This window comes from Mycteria americana, chromosome 15 (assembly GCF_035582795.1).
Source record: "Mycteria americana isolate JAX WOST 10 ecotype Jacksonville Zoo and Gardens chromosome 15, USCA_MyAme_1.0, whole genome shotgun sequence".
Classification (NCBI taxonomy): Eukaryota; Metazoa; Chordata; class Aves; order Ciconiiformes; family Ciconiidae; genus Mycteria; species Mycteria americana.
In genome coordinates, this window is record NC_134379.1 from 8,355,848 (window position 1) to 8,378,520 (window position 22,673).

Below are 22,673 nucleotides of genomic sequence, written 5' to 3' on the forward strand. Positions count from 1 at the left end.
CAGGGCCATCACCCAGGGGTGGCTCAAAACCCCAAATTTTGCCAAGGGGACACCGAAAAGCTGAGAAACCCCCATTTGGAGCGCCGAAGCCAACTCACAGGCAGCAACCCTGCTGTCTCCTTGTTTCTGGGGGCAGCAGGAGGAACCACGCCAGCGATCCCTGCTCTGCTCCAGGCAGAAGCGACCAGGCGTCCAGCCCACCTCAGTGATGCCCCAGGGTGGGCAACCGTCCCCAGGCAGGACCAGTGCCACTCCAGCGCTGGAGGCAATGCGAGCAGGCAGCAGCTTGCACTGGCACGGCTGCTTCAAATGCATCAGTAAAATATTTTTGGTGCCCCAGGGGTACCTGGTAGCATCCTGGCTGGGCAGACTGGGGGGACCTGGAGAGGGATACGGGGAGCTGAGCCCACGAACCCATCCCCGGGTCCGGTCCACGCAAAAAAGGTGCGACGGAGGGGGGCTCCGGGCAGCACATTCCCGCCCACGGGTGCTGGACAGGCACGCACGGCGTGGACGCTGCCACGGGGGGTTGGAGTGGGGTGGGGGACGTCTCCCAGGAGGGGCTCAGGTGAGAGCAATCCTGCCCCGAGGAGCGGGGCGAGGCTGTGCAGCCCCCCGCATCCCCACTCGGCCAATTTTCGACAAATGAGCCCTCTTTCCAGTTGCCCCCCCCCGAGTAAAACCCACGCCCTAAACCACAACAGGCGCTCGCTGGAATGCTCCAGGAGCAAAACAAAAGCCTCTCGTTCCCCTCATTTAACCCCAGCCCAGATGTGAAGCAAGGGAGAAACGGGGCCAAAACGCAGCTACAGCGAGAGGCGCAGGACCAGCACCGCAGGGCGAGCTCCTCGCTCCGTTTGCAAATCCATCCCGAAACACAGAGCATCAGCAAGCAGGAGCCCTGTCCTGCAGCAGAGGTCTACTTGTTTCACCTTTCTCCCTTGTTGCCAGCAACGTCTGGGCCTTTGCCTGGCTGAAAAAAAGCTCAGATCAAGGTTCAGACCCTGCGTTTTGCACCGCCGGCCTCCCCGCTGCAGGGATGCAGGATACGTCCCGCTGCGCCTGGATTTCCAGGTGGGTGAAAGCTCAGGTCCCAGCTGTTCCAGTCCCTCCCTGATAATTCCCGTTGTAATTATTCCCCTGAATTCCAGACGGCTGGAAGGCAAAAATCCTCATTTATCAACAGCCAGGGAGCAAGAAACGCACAGGCTGCCTGGGAAGCAGCCGTGCTGGGGGGGAAGCAAGGGCAGACTGTTGTGCCTGCGGGGCCTCCTACCCTCTCTGAAGACTTCAGACGAGAGGTGCAAAGTGTGTGCAGCTCAATTCCAGCTCACCCAGTCCTGCTGGGCTGGGAGCCGCCCCGCGCACCCCAAAACTGGCTGCGGAGGGGGGTCCTTGCACGGGGCTCTGCAGAGCCTGGCCGGGAGGGTTGGACTCAACCGAGCGGCAACGACGGGGACTCAAATAAAGTCGTGCCCGAAGCCAACGCTGCTTTCCCACGAAGGGACTTCGCCGGTGCAAATTTTCCCCCTTTTTGATCGAAATACAATTCCCGTGTTATTCGTGAGGGACCAAGCCTGCCTGCAGGGAAAGGGAGGTGACACATGCTTCAGACACAACGCATGGATTTATTTTTTTTCCCTTGCTTATTTGCATTTTCTAGGCCCCAAATAAAAGGCTCAGGAAAGAGCCAGGAGCAGTTGCGATAAAGGCGCAGTCCCACTGGAGGTCAGTGTTTCTCAAGAAATGGGGAATCGCTGCCTGCTCCCAAAACATGGGTGGCCTGATGCAAAATATTTGCATTAACAAGATTTGGAAAGAAGAAAACCTCTTCCCTACGGTTAATTATTTAATTGGCTGTCTCTTTAAATTGCATTAAAATGTAATTGGGAAGCTGTTACTAGCCAAGCATGGGCTGTGGGGCCCAGTTCTGCACGAGGCAGCTCTGATCACCGTGCAAAGGGCCCGGTGCTGCTGCCGGCGTGCCCAGGCCGCACCACGGCCGGGAGCGGAGCGGAGGGCTGACTGCGGCAGGACGCCTTCCCTGCATCCCACCCTGCCCAAAAAACCTCTGCAGAACCGCGCTTTGGCATCCTGCTGAAGGAGACCTGAGCCCTGCATCCCAGCTCCCGAGTTTCTCTCGTAAATGATCTTTTTTTCTGCTTTCCAGTTACACGGACTGAGTTTTTCAGTTGGCTTAGGAGAAAAAAGGGTCACCAAAGAAACACATCTCCCAGTTTTAAAGAAAGCCATGTCCTTCATCCCTTGGGTTTCACTGCCTCGCATTGGCCACTCTTCTACAAACCATCCATGAAAACAGAAAAGACTGGAACCATGCCGAACACTGAAAGCAACCAAAATGCATGGAGCGTCTCTCTCATCTCCCCTTCAGTATCTCTTTTCACGGTTGTTTTCTGGTGTTTTGGTTTTTTTTTTTTTTTTTTAATCATAACTTTCTTTTTTCAAAGGTGCAGTGGCCACCCACGAGCTCATCACCTCTCTGCCAGCAACCCTTCACCTCCAGCAGCGGGTGGACGGCTCTCCCAGGCCGGCAGGTCAGTTCAAGCATTGAGATCGAGCAAAAGAAAAATCTGCCTTTGTCTTCTCTAAGCTGCTGTGCTGGAAAGCCCTCGCTCTGACCCTTCAGATGTGCAAATACCTCAAAAGCTGCGGAAGACAGAGAGGTACTGCAGAAGATAATGCGACAAAGGTGAAGCCCTGGGGAAACTAGGATTTTAAACCACTTATCTTTAGCCTCAAACTCTGTCGTTCCTGACTTTTGAGGCAATGGAGAAATGGGCCTGACATTGCCATCACCTTATGGAGAAAAGCGATGAAATGCAGCAACTGGGCACCCGCACGCTGGCAGAACTCCCCCGCCCTGCCTGGTGCCACGCTGCAGTGCTGCTTGGCACAGGCAGGCCTGGTTTTTCCTTGCCAGCTCCACCTGACACACAGAAAACAAGCAGCTGAGACTGGATCGTTACTGAAAAATATCTTCTGCTTCTCTGGGAGTCCTTGGGAAGGTGGCAGAGCAGATGGGAGCTGGACCAGGAGTTTTGCATGGGGCACTTGTGAAGTTCCTAGAGAGCAGTTGGCCGGGTGAACTCTCCTCGATCAGGGTTTTCTTAATTCAGATTCCCTATGACACTGATCCTAATTCCCTGAGCTTTCATCTGGCCTGGTTGGCCAATGACCCGTTGGTCCCTATGAAAAGTTTCTGTGGACAGGCTCCCAGGAGTTTGGCAGAAACCACCTGCAACAAACACGGGGCGACAAGCAAGTCCCCAGTGCAACCACTGAACTTTGGCTGCCAACAGCTGAACTTGGGCTAGCAGCTTAACACCACAGCCGGACCCTCCTGGGCTTGAAGAGAAGCACCTTTCCGGACAAGCCTCTTCCCACACACCCTATATGACTGACCAGTCTCCACATCCTTTCTGTATCACTGAATATCTGGCCTGATGAAATGCCCAGCGTGAGTGGAGTGGGGCTCAGGCCCTCGGCAAGGAACCAACCACTTTGCAAAAGACTGGTCATCCGTCAGGAAGAATAATACTGGTAAGGCTCTTGAAAAGCATCATATCCTGCCCAAAACTGAACGAGTGGTTAGAAGGAGCCTCTGCTCAGGGACGATGCGGTAAAGAAGATGTCTGTCCTGGGAAGTCTAAACGTACCTCCAACCTGCTGCCTGAGGTGACACTGCCAAGAGACGCGTGTTTCTGAAAAAATGTAAATTGTCTGTGCGGCCAGGCCATGCGGTGAGACACAAAGGTGTCTCACGCAGAGAGGAAACAAACCGGTCCTAAATCAAGAATAAAAGATTTAGATGAATCTCATGCTTCTTTCACTGTGGATAGCACCATCAGTCTCGCACTCCTCCAAAGCTGCAAGTTAAAATCCTTGTAGTGAATATTGAGGAAAAAAGTCCTGGAGCCCAAGGCTCCACGGGCACGTTTGTGGGTAGCTCCGAGCCCAGCAGATGTAGGGGCTCATCGGGAGCGCCTGCGAGACAGCGAGCCCAGCACTGCCACGGAGCAACAGCAACTTTGACTCCTGTAACAAGCCCCAGCAATTGGACTCCCTTGGCAAATCATCCAAAATAAACAGCATCTGTTTTCACAGATGGAGAAAATTAAGACATACTAGCAACTTAGTTTGAAGTTATAAGGCCAGACATAAATAAATGAGAGGCAATCTTTCCATAAGATGGTGGCTTGATTACTGAGGATACAGACAGATGAATAAATCACCTTGGGGTGAGATAGGCTGCAACTTGCTACACATCCACGAGACTGGAGTAACTGCTCATGTGTATCCTCTGAGCCCGAAGGAAATGAGAGGTAAGTGGTATTGCTGAAGGGATCTGCAGGGTAGGAGCACACACATGGACAGTTACTGCAAATTAGCTGATGCTCTGCAAGTTCACACCCTGATTTGCCTCATGGTAACTCTTTAATCTCCCTCCACTTCTGCCTGGCCTCCTTGGATTTACATAACTGTAAAAAAATACGAAAACAAGCAGAGAAGTGATGTGGCATGCTAGGAGCTTTCTTTGAAAAACTATCCTCTCAGAAGTCAACCGAAGTGCATTGAAACCCACTACTTCAAAGGTTTTAAGACTATTTTATTGACTGGAAGGAAGATGATTGTAAGATAACTAAATGTTGGAGTACCTTGACATGAAGGCTGAGAAACCAGGCACGAAGCTGGAGACTCACTCAACACAAACACTGGTGTTTGAGCGCGCCAGGACGAGGAGCGGGAGCCAAAGGAAGAAGCAGGAAACTGGGTCTGCCACGGGTCCTTTGATTTTTCCACCTCATTCACCTTTCCCCAGGTTGGGCCACTCCGGTTAATGACTGTGTTGCTGTGGACAGTTACTTAGAAGTTGAAATGGTCGCTCTTCGCCATGCAGAAATAAACACTAAGGCTTTTTGGCATCTCTCTGCCATGGGCCTTTTCAAGCCAACAAAGTCTCACCTCCAGTTCTACCTGATGCCAGAGCTCCCAGGTTTATACATAAACTAAGGTGCAATTTCAGGCTCTTGAAATACTTGGCATTTAGCTTTTAAGGAAGTCTGAAAAAGACAATACTGTTATTGCCCAAAGTCCTGCTCCCCTTCCAGGAGAATCAAAGGGAGAGGACTTGAGCCTGTGCTTTGTAGCTGAAAGGATGAGTGGGACACTGTCCATATGCTGCAGATTTTGTCTTGGATGAACGAGGTGATTTTCTCTGTCCTCTTTTTGGGCTATGAAGATGCCAAGGAAGAAAGATCTGAGCCAAAATCCTTCCTGCAACAGGAAGGTTGTCAAAGGCCTTTCAGTGTTGTACACCTCGATGGTTCTAGTTCTGTCTTGACCTTTTCATAGAGCGGGACAGCATTTCTGCATGGTCCAGAGTTGCGTGGGAGTCATTCAATCTATCTTAACTTTATGCAAAGCCTTTTCCTTGGGGCCACCGTTGCTGTGAGTTGTCAGTAAGCTGAGAAACAGGACCAGGCAGAAAGGAATGATTTAACATTTCTTTTCTACAAGGCATCAGAGCCCTGTCTCTCAAATCTAGCGGAGTCCTCTGTGGTGCAAATCTGTCCAGAGGTAAAGGCTGAAGAGCAGGTTGTAGTGCAAAAGCCTAGCTGAGCCACCTCCTGAGGTCCACCTCACCTCACATAAAGCAATGAAGAAACATCACCATCACCCGAAGGGCATATATTCTTCCAAGAATCTCCCGAGAGTGAATAAAGATATTGGAGATCAAGTGCTCCAGACATCCCACCAACACTACAGAAGTCACACAAGAACTGGGCTTTTGGGACATTTTAAAGCAACCTCTCTAGAAATCTCCAGAGAAGGAGGAAAGGTCAGTCAGCTCCAAGAACACCTGAGTAGCCAAAATGCCTGGATCGCGTTTGTCTGGGAATCATCTTAGCCTGCAACTTTGCTTATGGGTAGCAATCAGGCTGTCCTCGTTTATCACCTCTGTACCTGCCACAAGATAATTATCTGATCAGACCTTCTGCAAGCTTTCTAAAAGGGCAAAAAAAGAAAGCAGATGATGAAAAGAAAGGAATGACAACATCTCTAAAAGCCATCTGCAACTCCTAGCACAATCTACCTCGTCTTTAGCCACAGTTACCAGCCCTGGAAAAGCTCCAAGAATGAAGTGATGAGGCTGCTCTAGAGACATAGAGGCTGTAGGAGAAGCTACCAAGAACCTTCAGTGACATCCTTCAGGGATGTATGCAGGAGATGTGCAGTCCTAGATGTCAAGGGCTGGGACTGGCACCAGTGAAGGCAGCAAGAACAACCCCTCTCATTTTTACTTTTGTGTGCTGTCAAAAAGACAAGAAAAGATCGGGACAGTAGAAAGCAGATCACATCCAACACCCCGAGGACAAAATTTGAGACTTCACCTGCCCAAGTGACAAAGGGTTGGGAGCACAGGGAAAAGGCCTCTTCACCCTAGCTGCCATGCTCATTACAATACATGAGCATCCTTCTTTGAGTCCCCAGCAGCCCTTTTCACCAGTGCCCTTAGATATATCTGTGAAAGCGGCCATGGGGAAGAGCAAAACGAGCTACCAAACCACAGTGAGACGAGCGCCCGCCCTACTGCAGCTCACTACCGAGCTCCCCAGGTTCCTCTGCCAGCTGCCGGCAGAGGAGGTGCAGGCAAGGTTTCTGGTCCCCCCCCTCCTTTTCCCCCTTTCTTTTCACGATGAATCTGGAATTTTGAGGGCCTGCCGGGAAGGGCAGGTTTGAAGGATTTCTCCTTCCCTTTCCTCCTGGCCCAGCCACTCCAAAATAAACAGCCCCAGCAAAGAAACACAGTACTGCTTACTAAATTCTCCCTGTAAGGACAGAGATTTCATAGAAGAGCGGATTATTTCCAACGGTACTAAGATAATTACATGGGTAACTAGGAAGAGTTAAAGAAAACAGTTTGAATTTTCTTATCAGTTTCCCATAGCTTGGAGCAAAAATAAAATAAAATGCTCTACTGTAATCAAATCATGTTTTCTGAAGCCCTCTGTTGGCAAGCACACAATTTCTTCACCACTTCCATTAAAACAGAAATACTTACAAGAAAATGATAGCATTTCAAAATGGAAAGAAGTGGGGCCCAAAAGCACCACGTCAGCTGCTCACAGTATGTTCCTACCAGGTGGGAACATGATGCCATGTGAAAAAAATACCCCCCTTCCCACTGAAAAAACAAACTATCTCTCACTGACTGTGGGGCAGGAGCGGGCCCATGGCCAGTACCTGTGGCACGGAGGTGCTCACCTGGTGCTAACTTATTCCTTCACCTAAGGATACAACAAACAAGGATTTCTCCCATTTAACTCAGCAAATGCCTGTAATATTTCCTATGGAAAAGCTCACCCTGGCTACAGCATCTAACTCCAGAGGCAGCTACTTACCAGCAGAAACAGGGGTGACATACAGGTATGCCCCAGTGCTGACCAGTAAGGGTCTATGGGAACACACAGCATACACTTCTCCTTCTAAAAAGGAGATTTTCGACATCCTTTTGAAGGGCTACCAATAGAGCCATCATGGAAGATCCAACTATCTCCATGGAAGACCATAACTACCTGCTCCTGACTTCTGAGATGCATCCTTGTGGTTTTGGTTGCCTTCCTAGCTTCCCAAAAATAAACTTTTGGAGATTTAGGCTTGAGAGGACAGTCTAGTTTTATCCTCAATGCATGCTTCGGAGCTACAATGAACCCTCTCCAGCTTCTTCTGTGCCAGGTCTGTGCTTTCACAAGTATAATGCATCTTTTGCTTACGACCGTGTGTGTGATTTTAGTAGTTCAGTGCTGATACCACCACACCTAAAGAAAAGTGCAGGTTATAAATATACAAATTAACCAACTTGAGTCATAACACTTCAAAAGTGTAGATGTTTAGTATCAAGCTTAAAATGATTAGGGTCAAATTATACAAGATAATGCCATTTATAGCAATCAACAGTTTGACCAGTCATTAAATAGTAGGGGAAAAAAAAATGTTAAAACTAGAACCTTTACATCACGCGGAACAACTTGTCACAGACGCTTCAAAAGCAGAAAACACACATTTATAAAGAAATGAAGGCATTAAATAGCATTTTCGATACATTTTGAAGAGTATCCCACCCCCTCCTGCAGAACTAATCAAAGCTAAAGTTGGCAAAGACACACATCGAACGCAAACGTTGACTTGGGTGAAGTGCTACGCTGCACCAGGGTGCCCGAGCGTGACACCGGCTGGATGGATCCCGGCACTGCCTGGAAGGGAGTGAGCGTGCTGGGAAAGCCCAGCCCAACTCCCTGCTCTCCAGGACAGCCAGCGCTTTCTGGGACAGAACTACAGCAAATTTCCAGCCCGGCCCTCCTCATGCCACGCTGAACATACCCTAATCGACGGGAAACTCGGCCTACAAGGAGACGCACAACACACGAGCTCACAGCCTGGTAGGAAAAAGAGATAAGATACGTACCGCAGGAGATGATGTAAATAAAAGTAGGTCCCTCAAAATAACCTCCAATTCCCAATTCAAAACCCAGACACGAGCATGCCAGGTAAAACAGCAGCGCACAGGCAAGCACACACACACACACTCTACCTGAAACCCAGAGTATTCGAGCTAGAGCTTTATTCTACTAGTTTTTAATATGTAATTCCACTGATGGATTAAAACATCTGTTCCTTACCAAACTTAAAATTCTAGACTCTGCAAATACTGAGTATATTTATAGGAACAACATCTCGTAAGGCACTAGAAGAGGAATTTATCTTTATAGAAAGTATCTGTAAAAATAAACAGTGAGTCAAGTATCTGGCAAAATTCTTTTACATTTTCTTTTTTGAATGTAAAGCACTTCTGACCTCAGACGTCATTAATCTAATTTTTTAAAATTAGCTAATACATCGTTACAGTGCTCAGAACAACCCCCTTGCAGTCTCAGACCCAAAATACATCTTTTCTGTCCACCTCCCACTGACTGCAGCAGGAATCGTCACACTCAAATTTCACTGAAGAAAGGATGCAGTTTGGAAATTTAAGTAACACTTCGATACTTAAGGTATTGAAAACACTCCCCCCGCCCCCCCTAGAAATTGATAGACAAAAAGGAAATTTTCCTCCTCTGGACAAACGCAAAGTGCCACCGAACCCAGCCCCTTCATGTCCCTGGACATCACTGAAACAGAACCACCAATGTAAATGTTTGCTGCTTGGACTCAGGTCTCACCTTAATAAAGACAGCCCACGCGTAATTGTGTTTGTATAAAAGATATTTACTTCAATTATCACACCTAGGGTGCTAGTGAATAATAATAATAATAATACATCGTGTGAGTTTCATACAGTGATATTGCTTCTCCATATCATATAGGGACCGTTGTACAGTGCTGAGAACAAACATTATATGGCTAACCAAACAAAGACGGAAGAAACAATGCCATTCTGCTGACGGAGGGAGCGCTGCCCTGCTACTGCCAGCCATATAAACTCTTACTTTTATGTTTAAACAAATACCAAGAAATAAAATGTTACAAAAGATGAGTCACAGCAACACAATGTGGGCTTCTCAAAGCTACTTGTACAAAAAAATGACACTTTTTTTTTGGTCAATTGGGTCTTTGTGAGGATCTTTTTTTTTTTTTTTAAATCTGTGATTGTGAATATAACAAACAAGCTCTAAAAACATCTAAGACTTAGTGCGTTACAGAAAAAATATAAAATACTGCTAAAAATGTAAGACACCACAATACACTGGGGTAAAAACTGAGCTTATTATTAAAAAAAAAAAAAAAAGTTCTCAGGAAAAAGTACACCACTTTCTGTTTGAGTTCATCTTGTGCTGTGTTAGTAGTCGGGGCATTTCAAAGGTCTGCCCATTATCATGGCAAGTAGTTATTGCACAAATGCAAAGAGTTAATTTTTTAATAAAAAATGAAAAGGGACATGAGGGAAACAATTAAAAAAAAAAAAAAAAAAAAAAAAAAAGAACATCCCCCCCAGCCAGCCTCCATCTGCTTTGGAATTAACGTCCAAATTCGTACATTTGACATTCTCGCAGCGTTTCCAGCGAGTGGGGCGCGCGGTGCCCGCTTTCGGAAAAGGAACGGTAGAAAACGCTTTTCAACACAGAAATGCATAGAGTATTCTGACAGGAACAACCTTTTTGTTTTGCAGAGGTTATCCAATAGTTACCATAGGGCTTTTTTTTTTTTTTTTTTTTTTTTTTTCCAGACTATGCCAGAAGGAAAGAACCTCATGTGGGAAATTCATCCGATGGTTTTTAGTGGGACACCCTCGAAAGGCAAAGTGCAAATTTGCTTCCAAATCCACAGAAGTGGTGATGTGCCCTGCAACTAGCTCAGCACCTTCCACCTTTGCCCACTGTCAGGTTTCATGGCGGGGCTGGCTGGTTCAGTGCCGACCGGAGCCCTTCGCATCGTCCCTCGTGCAGACACACGCTCCCCTGCAACGAGCAGGGGGAATTTCTAGCGCAACGGTTTTCAGTTTGGCTTACGCAGCTTTTCTCTCGCTCGCTCATGAAGTGTTACCTAGCCAGGGAAAGCCTGTCTGAACGTGTTTCGACACCGCAAGAAAACTAAACGACTCCTCCGTGACAAAGATCAATTCACAACGTGTATTTCCAGAGTTCACACCAGGAAAAGTTGCTGCTGCACAAAGTGATTTTTTTTCTTTTTTTTTTTTTCTCTTTTTTTTCCTCGACCAACTTTGAATGAGAAGAAAATCAGCTCTGAATTCAGAAATTCGAACATATGCCAACAAAGATGAACATCACAGGAAACCAGTCTCTCATTTTAAATTAACACTCTTGAGTAAATCGCAATGTACTTTGACAAAGGGGCACTGCATCTTCATGAAATTCTCAGTAGAGGCTCTAGGAGGCTAAGGGTATTTTCTCTCTCTGTATACTTTAAGTCTCTTCTCTCACAACTGAGGCTTCTTATTCTCAGTCCTAAATTATTTTAAAACTATTTAAATAATATTATTTATTAGGCATTTAGATAAAATATTTTTTTTTTTTTAAAAATGATTGCTCTAGAAAACACAACAGGGGCACAATGATATGGATACTACGACGAGCCGACACCACCCCGCTCCATCGCTAGGATAGCCCAAACTTTCTCCAACGTCCGTTTAGGGGATATGTATACTCCTGTTGTGTTTATATCAAACAAAAACAAACCTCAAAAAAGAAACTGTTAAAATTAATCTCATAAATAGGAAATATTAGATTGTTTTCCTAATTACAAACCACCTTTATATATTTCACCTTATGATGCTGTAGAGAGAGCAAGCTTGAAAAATAACACACAAGCGCTGGTAAGGGCTGAGGATGCCGGTGGGCGAAAGCTTGTTCTTTACAAAACCAAATTACGACTGGAATGACTTAACAGTGCCTCGCCATCCAGAGACGGTACGGCTCTGGGCATGGAAGTGAAGACAGCATGTATTATTGATGGCACAAAAGGACGCGGTTGCAGTTAGCGATGGCTGAAGTCCACGAGCGTTTCTTGAATGCGGACAGACCTACGAGTACGCCGGGTGAGACTGAGCCTTACCAGCATTAACGCTGCCGGCCGATGGTGGACTTTCTAACCCGGGACCCCACCGTGCTGCTGGAGCCAACCCAGAGGGATTATTCTTTTTTTTTCCCCAGGAACCTGAATTCTCCTAAACTAGAGCTCGCTCTCGCCCGGGTTTGGTGGCTGGGACACGAACCTCCGAACGCAGAACGAGAACTTCTATTGCACAAAGACTTAACGCACAGTGTTTGAAGTGCTCGTTAGCCAAGGGGCAACTCATGTCGGGCCACTGAAACGCTCCTCGATCGGTGTTTTCTCTCCCCCCACCCAAGTGAAAAGCGGCTGTGAATGCTGCAATCTAGATCACTGTGCTTTAGATTATTCTCCATGAAGAGATTAGGAAATAAGGCACATAGCTTTCCAAGTATAGAAAGTTGGTTAAATAGTAAATTTTAGGAAAGTAGCAAAACCTAAAAACTTAGCGGGAAATGCAGTAACATACAGGATTTTGATGACATGCCTACTGAATTAAAATAATGTCAAGCTAAACTAAAATCTTTCCCCCACAGAAAAAAAACTGATCCATGATCTCCATCTCTCTAGAGGAGGCGAGAAGGAAATGGAAGCCCTGATCAAGAAAAAAGAAAAGTAGGATACAGATGTGACCTTGCTTATTCCCCGCACGCCTCCTTTACGAACTAGATGCTCACGTACTCCCTGTACAGCCTGCACCAGCAGCCAGAGGTAACCAGGTACTTTGGAAACACTTTTAAAGCTAGTAATCATTTACCCACATAGAAACAATACATCAAAATAGCACTAAGGGTCTAATGTAAGCTAACAAAAGCCAGAGAAGTCTGATTGAAAGACTGATTGTAGAAAATATTTTTTGTAGTTACTTGGAGATAAGATTGTCCTTCAGAGCAAGTCAAGTGCCAAGTTTTATTTCTTCTCTTGAAAACACAGACACTTGCCTTCTGAGAAGAACTGCATAACAGAGAATTTCTGTCTCATTCCTAAGAATACTTGAATTTGCAGCTTAGGGAGAGCAAGAATGAACCGCGTGCTTTAATTAGATACTTGGCTTAATTTACTCATCAGCTGTTTCTGCGATTGTTTTAAATACGTTGCAAATGTCTTTACTGTTCACCTTCCCGCTGTACACAGACAGAGAAAAGTATATTTTACATGTGCAAATATCTGGCATATTAACTTCCTGCAAGCTGTATCAAAGCAGAACGTACAGAGCAACTGTTAGAGGATGTTACAGATGAGGCTTGACCCTTCATTTCAAATTACTTGGCTTTTGCACCTCAGACCCTTGGAATTATTTTTATGTATTCTGAATGTGATCTTTCCCCTCTTCGTTAGCTAAAGCTGTGTATCTCAAACAATGCGACCTCTCAGATGGCTAATCCCCTCTTTACAACAGGGAACTTATCTGACAAGTGGGAAAATGGCATCCTCTATGCATTTAAATACATCTTGGTTTTAAGTCCTCACTCACCTACGCCCCAAAGGATTTAATGAATTTGGCTGTAGCAACTCTACTGCACCATTAAGACCAAGCACGTAAATACTACATACACAGAGGGGCTTTTCCATACCGGAATCATGTACATACACACATTTAACAACTCCTAAAAATGCATCTTAATTACCCGCATTGACAGAAGAGGATAACGCAATTTAACGCCGTTATTCTTGTTATCAATAGAGAGAGTGCGCTGTTATGAACATTACCACAGAATTACACAGTAACTATGCAAAAAGCAGGTATGTCACCGTAACAGCAGGAAATTCCTGGCATGACTCTCCACTTCCAAGGATCTTTGGATGAAGATTGTACTATGTAGTACTAATATCTCTAAAATTCAAACAAAAAGTCAAAGACACGCCATCATGGGGACTTTAGGCATCTAATTTTTGCTGTACTGTTTCCTGCACTATTTCATTATGGTTAAGAATTCAGTCATTCTCTGCACTTGGCCGTTTCAAAATATAAAGCAACTGAAATGATACTATGAAACCAACAGTTTTAATAATAAGAAATCTACAGAACTGTGGCAAAAATCTACTAACATCACTGTGAGTAAAGCAAGCTTGAAAAATGGCAGCAATTGTCCTTCGTAGAATAGCTGGACAAGGAAAAATACAATAATCTTATTAATTTTTTGAGAGGAGGCATTTCTTTCTAATGCTCTTTAGTGCCAGAACATGTTTGTGACTAGCAATGAAAACCAAGCCCGGGAATGAGATCAGGTTTTTTTCTGTTCACAAAATAGTTGTAGAAACGCAGACTTCATAGACAGGCAGGGACTCTGGGTTTGCCACGGAGCGCCCAGGTTTGGGAAAAGCAGGGCTGATGCCTCCATCAGCCCTTGGCCGTACCAGAGGATGTCGGGAAGGAGGCTCACTAATAAAAGCTCAATGAATGACTTCCTTCAACTGCAAAATGACTTTACAACTAATAATTTATATTAAATATGCCACAGTACCACTTGGCTGGGGGGGAAATCATCCCTGAGGAGAGAGATGGCACCACTTACCTATTTTTAAGGCTTTTTGAAAACTTAAGTGCACAGGCCTAACGGTAACCTTCTCCAAAAGGATAAATTTCACCTTCAGAGCATAAAAACTTTTTATCCTTGCATATTAATAGGGTAGGGTATAGTACATGACCTGGCCATGTAGGACAAATCATTCCCTAGGCATAGCATTAAAGGGCCTTTCTTGCTATAAAGTTCATTATTAACTATATTTTATATATGGCATAGTCAATACATCCCATAAAAGAGATGGGGAGGAAAGAACAAATTGGTGAAATAATATTTCTACATTTTAGAGCTCAAATACATATGTGAAGGAGACAGGGACAACTAAGTCACTTTTCAAACTAAGAAGGGTGAGCCAGAAAAGAAATTCAGATCTCGTGCTTTCCATGCCAGTGATTCTCCTTGCAATTTAAAACCATCCGGCAAGATTTTGAACTGCTGGGAAAAAAAAGTCTTTTGTTTGTACAGAATTTTAAAATTCTCTATTTTTTTTTTTTAACAAGTTGATTGTATATGCAACACAAAGGAAGAAAATGTTGATGTTCAAAGAGTGGGGCAACAGAAAGTGCAAGGGGAAAGGAGCAGGCCAACGTAAGTGTACTGAACACTGCTTTGCAGCTGTCCTATCTGTGTGAGTTAATTTAGGAATATGAGGCCACACGCAGCTTGTCTCATCAGGGCCAAAGCTGCCACTCACTCACGGGAAAGACTTGATATGGTTTTAGTGAACGTTACATCTGGCCCCCACCTAAGAACCAATTTTTCTTCTTCTCCTCCTATGTTTCTGATAGTCTTCAAGAAATGCTCACAGCTCAGCCGTACACAACGGCTTTAAGACAGAGAACATCCTAGGATGCGTACGCTGGGCGAAGAAGAAAGAAGAGAGAATTTCAGAAACTCACTTGTTAGAAAGAGACACACATGAAGCAAAAATAGTGCCCTCCATCTGCAGGTTAAAATGTCACCGCTTTACTTTCGGTTTGCAACAAATTGCTAAGATTACCGATCTCTTTGCAACCTTGCTAAAGGCACTAGTCCAGATTACTGCGACATTTCAGTTTCAATAAACTCTTTTGGATTTAAGTGCAAAGAAGTGTCCAAAACCAATTACTTTTTTTGGTGTGTAATTTATATATGGTCAAAATGGTTTTTTTGGTTTTTTTTTTTCCTTCTCCTCCCCCCCGCCCCGTTTCTAACCTGCCCTGGTTTTGCCAGGAGCATTTTTATTTCATGTAAGTTTTAAGAACACTCAAAATTAATAATTTTAAGATGGAAAATGACAGACTCCTGACTGCAACTGTGCTAGTGGGGACTGCAATCACTGTTAGCATTTTCCACTATTTCATTACATTATTTTGTCAGATTTCCCTCAATCCTATTTTATGTAAATTTATCAGCTTTGTAGTTCAAGTTACCACCGGAATGATGCACTTCTCTAACTTATTATTTCTCCCATTAGAGGATTGAAAAATAGCAACTTTTAAGTAATTGGATCAGAGACTATTGCATAGAATTCTGTCATGTTCATGAACCCCCTTCTCTACACCATTCCCATATGAACAAGTTACATAAAAATAATGCAAAGATCTTTCAACTAATGAGAAAGGCACGTACATTTTTTTCTTTTTAACTGTAAGATAGCTCTTTCCTCTTACAGCAAGGAGTTTATTACTAAAGGACTCACTAATTCACGATATGGGCAGAGTGCACTGATACAGGTTCCCTTAAAGAGTGGCTCTATTTATAGGCATTTTACAGATGAATAAATAAAATGGTCAAATTTTATTGCATCAAAAGCAGTTGTCATTAAATGCATTTCTGCCAATAAACGTGCAATTCTGTTGTCTGAAATCTGTATCCTCAAAAAGGGAAGCGTATCAACAATCATATTGTATGACCCCTCTGCCAAGGGATACTCTTCCCTTGCTTTTAGCAAACAAAGTATTACATGTTTTTCCTTCCCTAACCATCCAGAGAGAAAAACTGACAATTTTAACTGCAGTATAAAGGTATTTCTGTTAAAATAGCCTGGGCCCTTCATCCACAGCTTTAGTAAGAGCATGGAACTGGAAACAGAAAGAGAAAATAAAAATGCTTTTAAAGAACCTCAGGAAAAAACACTCTGGCATTACAGATTTTCTGAAAACTACCTGTGCTTTTATCCATCAGGAAAAGAAACGCCATCAGCGAGGGCTCTGTTGCCACGCTCTGCGCTCTACAAAATGACTGTCCCGCGAGACGAGCCCCACGTCACACGTGCCTAAACGTCGCCTCTTCCCTTCCCTAAGCAGTGACCCGAGAGGGTAAAAAGCCACCGTGCTACTCTTTGGCATCTCTTCTCCTCCAACTCTTTAGCCTCTTCTTTTAATTAAGTAAAAAAAAGTTATTCCAATAGACATTTTCCCAAAAGCGTTACTTTCAAACGCCGCACTCGATCAGAAATATAGCTAAAATCTTTCAGTATTGCTGTAGTTCAGTCTCTAAAGGGGGGAGGTCTCTGCCAGTTTGGAAAGCCAGTAGGTAACTCAGCTCCAACAAGAGAATCTCAGCAGTAGTTCAAGCTAATCCATTTTACTTTCCACTGAAACAGAAAAGCAGCTGTGACCTTGGCTAAAAATTGGGAACAAACAGCTGGGAACATCACTTAAACTCTACGAGCTCGATCTGGGGGTGTTCGTCTGCCCGTGCCCTTAAATAAGGTGGTCACTAAGGAACCCAAAGTGACTCCCGGCAGGGCGGCCCGGGTCACCCCCACAGCATCTCAGCAGGCTAATCCACATTCAACGCAGATCATTAAATATGAAACAACAAAAGGAGCTAAGCCATTAATAAAGTGCCAAAAATATAGGAAACACTGACAGCATTTTATTTGATTAATTTTATAATAGATACCAATGACAACCCTTGGCAGGATGGAGTGACTTCTGACTTATGAATGCTGTCTTTATCCAGCAAAATTACATGATTCAAATGTAATAATGGAGCTTAGAATTAACAGTTAGTGTTATAAAAGAAAGATTTCCTCTAGGGCAAGCTACAGACATGCTTTTTAAAAATATTACAGCATTAAAAACCGGGCAGACGCTAAAGAACCCTAAAGAACTAGTGGAAACCTGAAAAGCAAAACAAAAATAAACAGAAAAAAAAAAAGATATAAGTTTCAAGGCACTTACGTATTGCTTATTAAGAAGAGAGATTGACCTTAAGTGCTGCATTTGCGTTCAACCTGTCAATACAGTTCTGCTGTCATATAATGCAGCAAGAGCTCTCAGTAAGCATCATGGAATGCAATCATATAGACACAGGCACAAGAACAGTTTGGGGAATATTAATTTAAAAAAATCGTCAAACAGAAAAAAAACCTCACTATCGAGAAAGCCGAGAGTAACCACTTGACTGCATCAAGCACCTGGATCTGAAATCAGCAGACAAGGACAGTAGAAACAGACTGGCAAGTGCATTGCCTAGAATTAATAAAAAAACCCAACCTGAACCAAACAACAACAAAGAAAAAAAAATAAAGAACATAAGAAAATATCTGCGTCTTCTAGTCAGAAGTTTTGCTTCTTGGCTGAAGACGTATCTTGTTATGACTTGTATTAAGGTATGTGTATTTTTACCAGGACGTGCGTTTATCGATGGAGCTGTGCTTTGTAAGTCAAACCAGGACACTGTACAGATAGAGAGGTAACACTCTGCTTCACCGCGTTATTTCCCTCGCTGGCCGTTCCCGTGGACTAACTGCTCTCCAGATAAGAAGCCAACCGCTTCCAGCACGTGCTGTCACCTACTGGTGTCTGTTATTACGAATTGTCTCCTCAGCTCATCACAGAAAGGGGCAGTTGCTCTCTCCGTTTCTCAATTTTAGTTTTGCATCACAAGTCCCCAATTACCCAAGGAGGTATCCTGAAACAGCTAGCAGTAAAAATAGGAAACAAATCCCTGCCTTTCAGCCTCCTAGAGCCTTCTTTTCTTAATCGTGAAAAGGATTGATTTTAGTGTACTGATTCTTAATTTGTGAAAACTTGCGCTAAGTGCTGCTGTTGCATGTTAAGAGACTGTAAATGAAATACATAAGTTCTAAAACATCATGCAAGAAATGTGGTTTCACATCTTACAGTCAAAAATCCTACTAATGAATTAATACAAGCACACTGAGGTGTAATATTGGGAACATACCTTTAAAGTCGGAACTCCTCTCCCCATCCCTCCCTCCCCCAAAATCAGAAAAGTAATATTAATTAAACTTAAGAAGTAATGAATGCACCATTAAAGTGTCATCAAAAAGATGCTGACCTAAGACAAAAGTTCAATGATACACAATACGGTCAAAAAGTCTTCAATCAATAATATACAGTATGACAACTACATCTTGTAAATTATACCCAATACTGCCGGCAGTCTATCCCTCTAAAGAATATTTGCCCCCTTTCATCCCTTCCTAACAATCAGATAATAAAATACAGCACCTATAAATAAGCAAAAAAAAATTATATATATATATATATTTATATATATATATATTCCGAAATCATCTATTGTTAGTTTTAAAGATATGGCAATAAAGGAGTCTAAATTAGCAAACTTGTAGAAGCCATAACTGATAAAACAGCTTATTGAAAAAAGGTGGCAGTAATGCACTCTATGTGTGCACAAGTACGTAAGAAAATACACAGACGTATAAAATTGCACGCACACACTCACGCACACACATCCTTCCACACACCTCTATGCTCACGCATATACATATAGACAACAGGAGGAGTTAGAGACAAGTTAGAATTTGATTTGTACTTTGATCAGCCATAACCTGTGCATAAAATAATGGAAAAAGGCTGTATTTCTGCAGGGCAGAATGGTCTAGACTGGGACTCGAGAGCATGAACGTTTTGGTTTGGAGTTTGGGCTATTTCCGTCCCGGTAAGAGCCCGTCTGGTCATCGCCATGTACTCTTTTTTCCACGCAAAAATAAGCTTCCCACAACTAAAACGTATTTAAAATCAGTGCTTGTGGTGGGAAGAGAGTCAGTAAATGGCCACCAACAGCAGGAAAAGTTCTCTATCTGAGGCAGCTCCAGTCCCCTCTTAGTGGTGTGTGACAGCAATCGTACACGTGAACTACACTTTAATCGATTCCAGGTAAGCTGAATATTTCGGGTTACAGAATACGTCTCCGAAGTAGCAGGCTGAAATGTTACTGGCCAACATTTTTTGAGCGATCTGTCTTTACTGAAAGGAAATTCTGTACACTACGAACCAAGTGAAATGATCAAGTACATGCTGTTTCTAAGTTGTCTCCTAAACCTCCTAGATATGAGGTCTGATCAGCGTGCTCTGTGGTTAGAGGTTAAAAAGCAGATTATAAAATACCTAGATTCAGATTTTTTTTTGTCCTGATTTGGCCTAAAATGGAGTGTATTAAACAAATTCTGGTCTGCAAAAGACCAGAATCAGTTAAAGCTATGAAACAATGTGCACTACGTGTCAATATTCTATTTCACTTACAAGAAAACACTAAGTCAGCTACCACAAATTAAGATATTTTCCTGATGTGACTTTTTTTTGTTTTGTTAAAAAATATGTGGAGTAAATGTGTTTTTTTTTTTAATTCAAAGTTTCAAACAACAAGATTCTTTTCTTTTCTTGAAAATATGTAGGAATCCAAACTAGTGTGTTTAGAGTCGGTTGACTGTGCAATCTCTTAGTGGCAACTGAACAGCTACAAAAAACTTTCTTTTTTTTTTCTTTTTTTTTTGAAAAATCTCCCCTTTTTTCCTGGTTTAAGAAGATAATAGTGTATTATCGCTCTGTAGCCATTAGATGGCAGATAAAAAGCCCCCTTTTAATATGTGGGTTTGATTTTTTTTTCTTTTTTTTCTGTTTTTCTTTTTTTAAAGCCCACACCAAAGAGGAGGGCACAAGGCAAAGCTGTATGAGTTATTCCAGAAACTGTGGAAATCACTTAGGGCAATAATAAAAACACTTCAGGGTACAAAAAAGCTTGACTACACATTTCAGTTTTCTTCCTCGAAAACACAAACATAAATTGGGCTTAACGCTCCTTTTTGTTTTCTATATGCACCTTGGCCTATGGCGTTTTTGCCCTGTGGCCCGCAGGGCGGTTAAGTGCGCAACACAATAAAACCAGTAGAGGTCCAGTTTCACTTCCCAGCTCTCCAGAGTTGGGCGAGTTTAATCTCAAAACTCCCACTCGACGGCCTCTTCTCGACTCGCGGCCTTCTCCAAGCGGTGGATGATGTTGTTCAAGTTTGCCGCTTTCTTTTTCCTCAAGGAGCTGTCTCGCGTGTTCCTGGAGCTCACCGCCTCGGAGAAGCCGAACAAGCTCTGAAGAGAGTTGGCTTTCTGCGAGCCTGCGGCCGGCGTCGAGCTCGTACTTGGCACACTGGAGCTTTTCTCTGAACTTTCTTTTGACTTGTAGGAGCTCTCCCCTGTAAGGACTGAGGTGGAGGCAGCTGAGGTAGAGGCATCCCCTTCCGTGGCAGAGTTTGGCAGTGTCTCCAGAGCTTCTCCCGGGCGCTGCGATGCCGGCGGAGAGCTCTGGCGCGGTGCTTTAAGCCTGCCCTCGTCGTCGGTGTCCTCCAGGCTCTCCGCCTGGAACGGCTCCGCTTTCTCCGAAGACCTGGCGCCTTGCAGTGCCTCTTCCCCCGCTTCGAAAGCCGACTCCGCTGGCCCTCCCTGAGACTTTGTGGTTGCATTGCTGTACTCATCCGCCTCCGGGCCACTCGGCTTTCCTTCAGGTGGGCCTTCTGCGTCCACGCCATCGCAGCTGTCTCCCTCGGAGCTGTGAGCGGCCCTGCTGCTTCTGGCGGAAGGAGAGTCGCTCGACCCAGCCTGGCTCTGGCTCCCAGCTTGGATCTCCTCGATGAACAGCTCCCGGCGGATGCGAGACCTAGGAGACAGGGGAGAGGGATGGTGAGTCTGCGGGGCTCACTCGGAGCCACCCTGCTCTACCAGATACGCCATTCAAAACGCCCTTTCATAAGACGCCATCTTGCCTTGGCTATGGGACAGCTGCACCAAGCCAGGTCAGCGGAAGCACTCACACCCTCAAACCCAAAGGACTGACTGAAAAGGCCTTTGGAAGAACATGAAATATTGTCACGATGATCTTAATTTCATTTTCCCCGGCCATACGCCTGCTGTGAAGCCTGCTGTGCTAGAAGGGACGCAGGCTGCAAACCCCAGACCGCCCCGGGGCTCCTCCATGGTGCAGCGGGAGGGCAGGCAGTCGCAGCCGGGATTTTGAGCAGATAAGCCATTTCTGGTAACTTCTGCAGTGCTCAGAGTTGAGACTGACCCCTCTGACTTCAGCCAGGACTTTGTGTATTTATTGTAACCTAACGTTGATGACTGCCCTTTCTAATAACCACAGCAGGCATTATGGAATAAAGCAAAAATATAAACTATATGCAGATAATAAATTTGTACTAAAATGATTGGTGAAAACCAATGACAGATCATCTTCCCTTTTTTTTCAAGTTTAAATTAAGTAACACTCATAATTGTATGCTCGATTTTTACAGCACTGGACGTGGTTTAAGGGACAGAGACGAAAAGCTCTGCAGTCTCCCATTCCCACTAAAAGTCTGACATCAGGAAGGTGAAACTTTACGATACACTAGACCAGAAAAGGGATGATTTTAAAAAGATGAATACATTTCTAGTAGATCCAGAAGAAAACGGCTTGTAAATAGAAAACAATTCAGATTTCTATGAGAAATGAGCCACAATTTGCCTAAACAAAAAACAAACAAGGAAAAAGTCTGGACAACCCTCTTGGTGTTCTCCTGGACACCAAGGAGAAATAAAGATGAAACAGAGTCCGTTGTTCTGAAACCGCTCTGGGGAAGCACAGCCTTTTGACAGGTTGTCAGTCTATGAGCCAGTCTGACTTCTGCTTCATTTTTTATTTAAAAAATCGATTTCAGAACATGAATAGTGACAAGGCAAGCATTGCATTTCAAGGGAATTAATAGACTCCATGTGGGGTTAAAATTGCCTGGTGTGCCACCTTGTGCCTCCTATTAGTTGAAGCATGCAATAATACTCCAACCACGCTGCCTTTGCCATTTAACTTGGTCCTTCCTCCCTCTTCCCTCTCTGTTTAGGAGCTCCCAATATCCTCACAAGTACAGAACAGTTTATGAAAAAATCTTAGGCTCTAGGGCAACTCTTCCTCCATACTGCTCTGTCAGTAGGAGAGGTTATGACCACTGTTCAGGTCTGAATTTGCAACCAAGAAGAAGCCTCAATGACCTGTGGTCAGGGACGAGACTACAGACACAGGGAGAGTTTAGCAAAACTTCATCTTTCAGAGTGAAGATAACACTTTTGGTTTTAGCCAGGGAGAACTGCTAAGGGTCTTGCAAATCACAAGTGAAATGCTGTCCCAGCACTGACGGCTGTACGAGTTTTTCATTTTTCCCTAAATGTGCTACAGAAGACAGCACACAACGGAAAAAAATTAGGATAAATGCAGAACACCATCTGAATACTGCTTTTGAAGCTAATGATATTATTGACTTACTTGAAATGCAACAGA

The 22,673-nt window shown here is 44.2% G+C and overlaps 1 protein-coding gene across 11 annotated transcripts in view; it reads right to left on the bottom strand.

Moving 5' to 3' along the window:
* The window catches only part of CUX1 (cut like homeobox 1), a 287,680-nt gene that overhangs the window by 13,227 nt on the left and 251,780 nt on the right, over window positions 1-22,673 (bottom strand). For 10 of the 11 annotated variants that reach the window (XM_075518102.1, XM_075518101.1, XM_075518104.1 and 7 more), the window contains one exon: window positions 15,300-21,020. The exons of the other annotated variant lie outside the window; for it this stretch is intronic. In XM_075518102.1, the coding sequence (XP_075374217.1) occupies window positions 20,309-21,020 (712 nt within the window). In that variant the 3' untranslated portion in view covers window positions 15,300-20,308. Of the gene's footprint in view, window positions 1-15,299; window positions 21,021-22,673 lie in introns of those variants that run through there. 11 annotated transcript variants of the gene reach the window in all.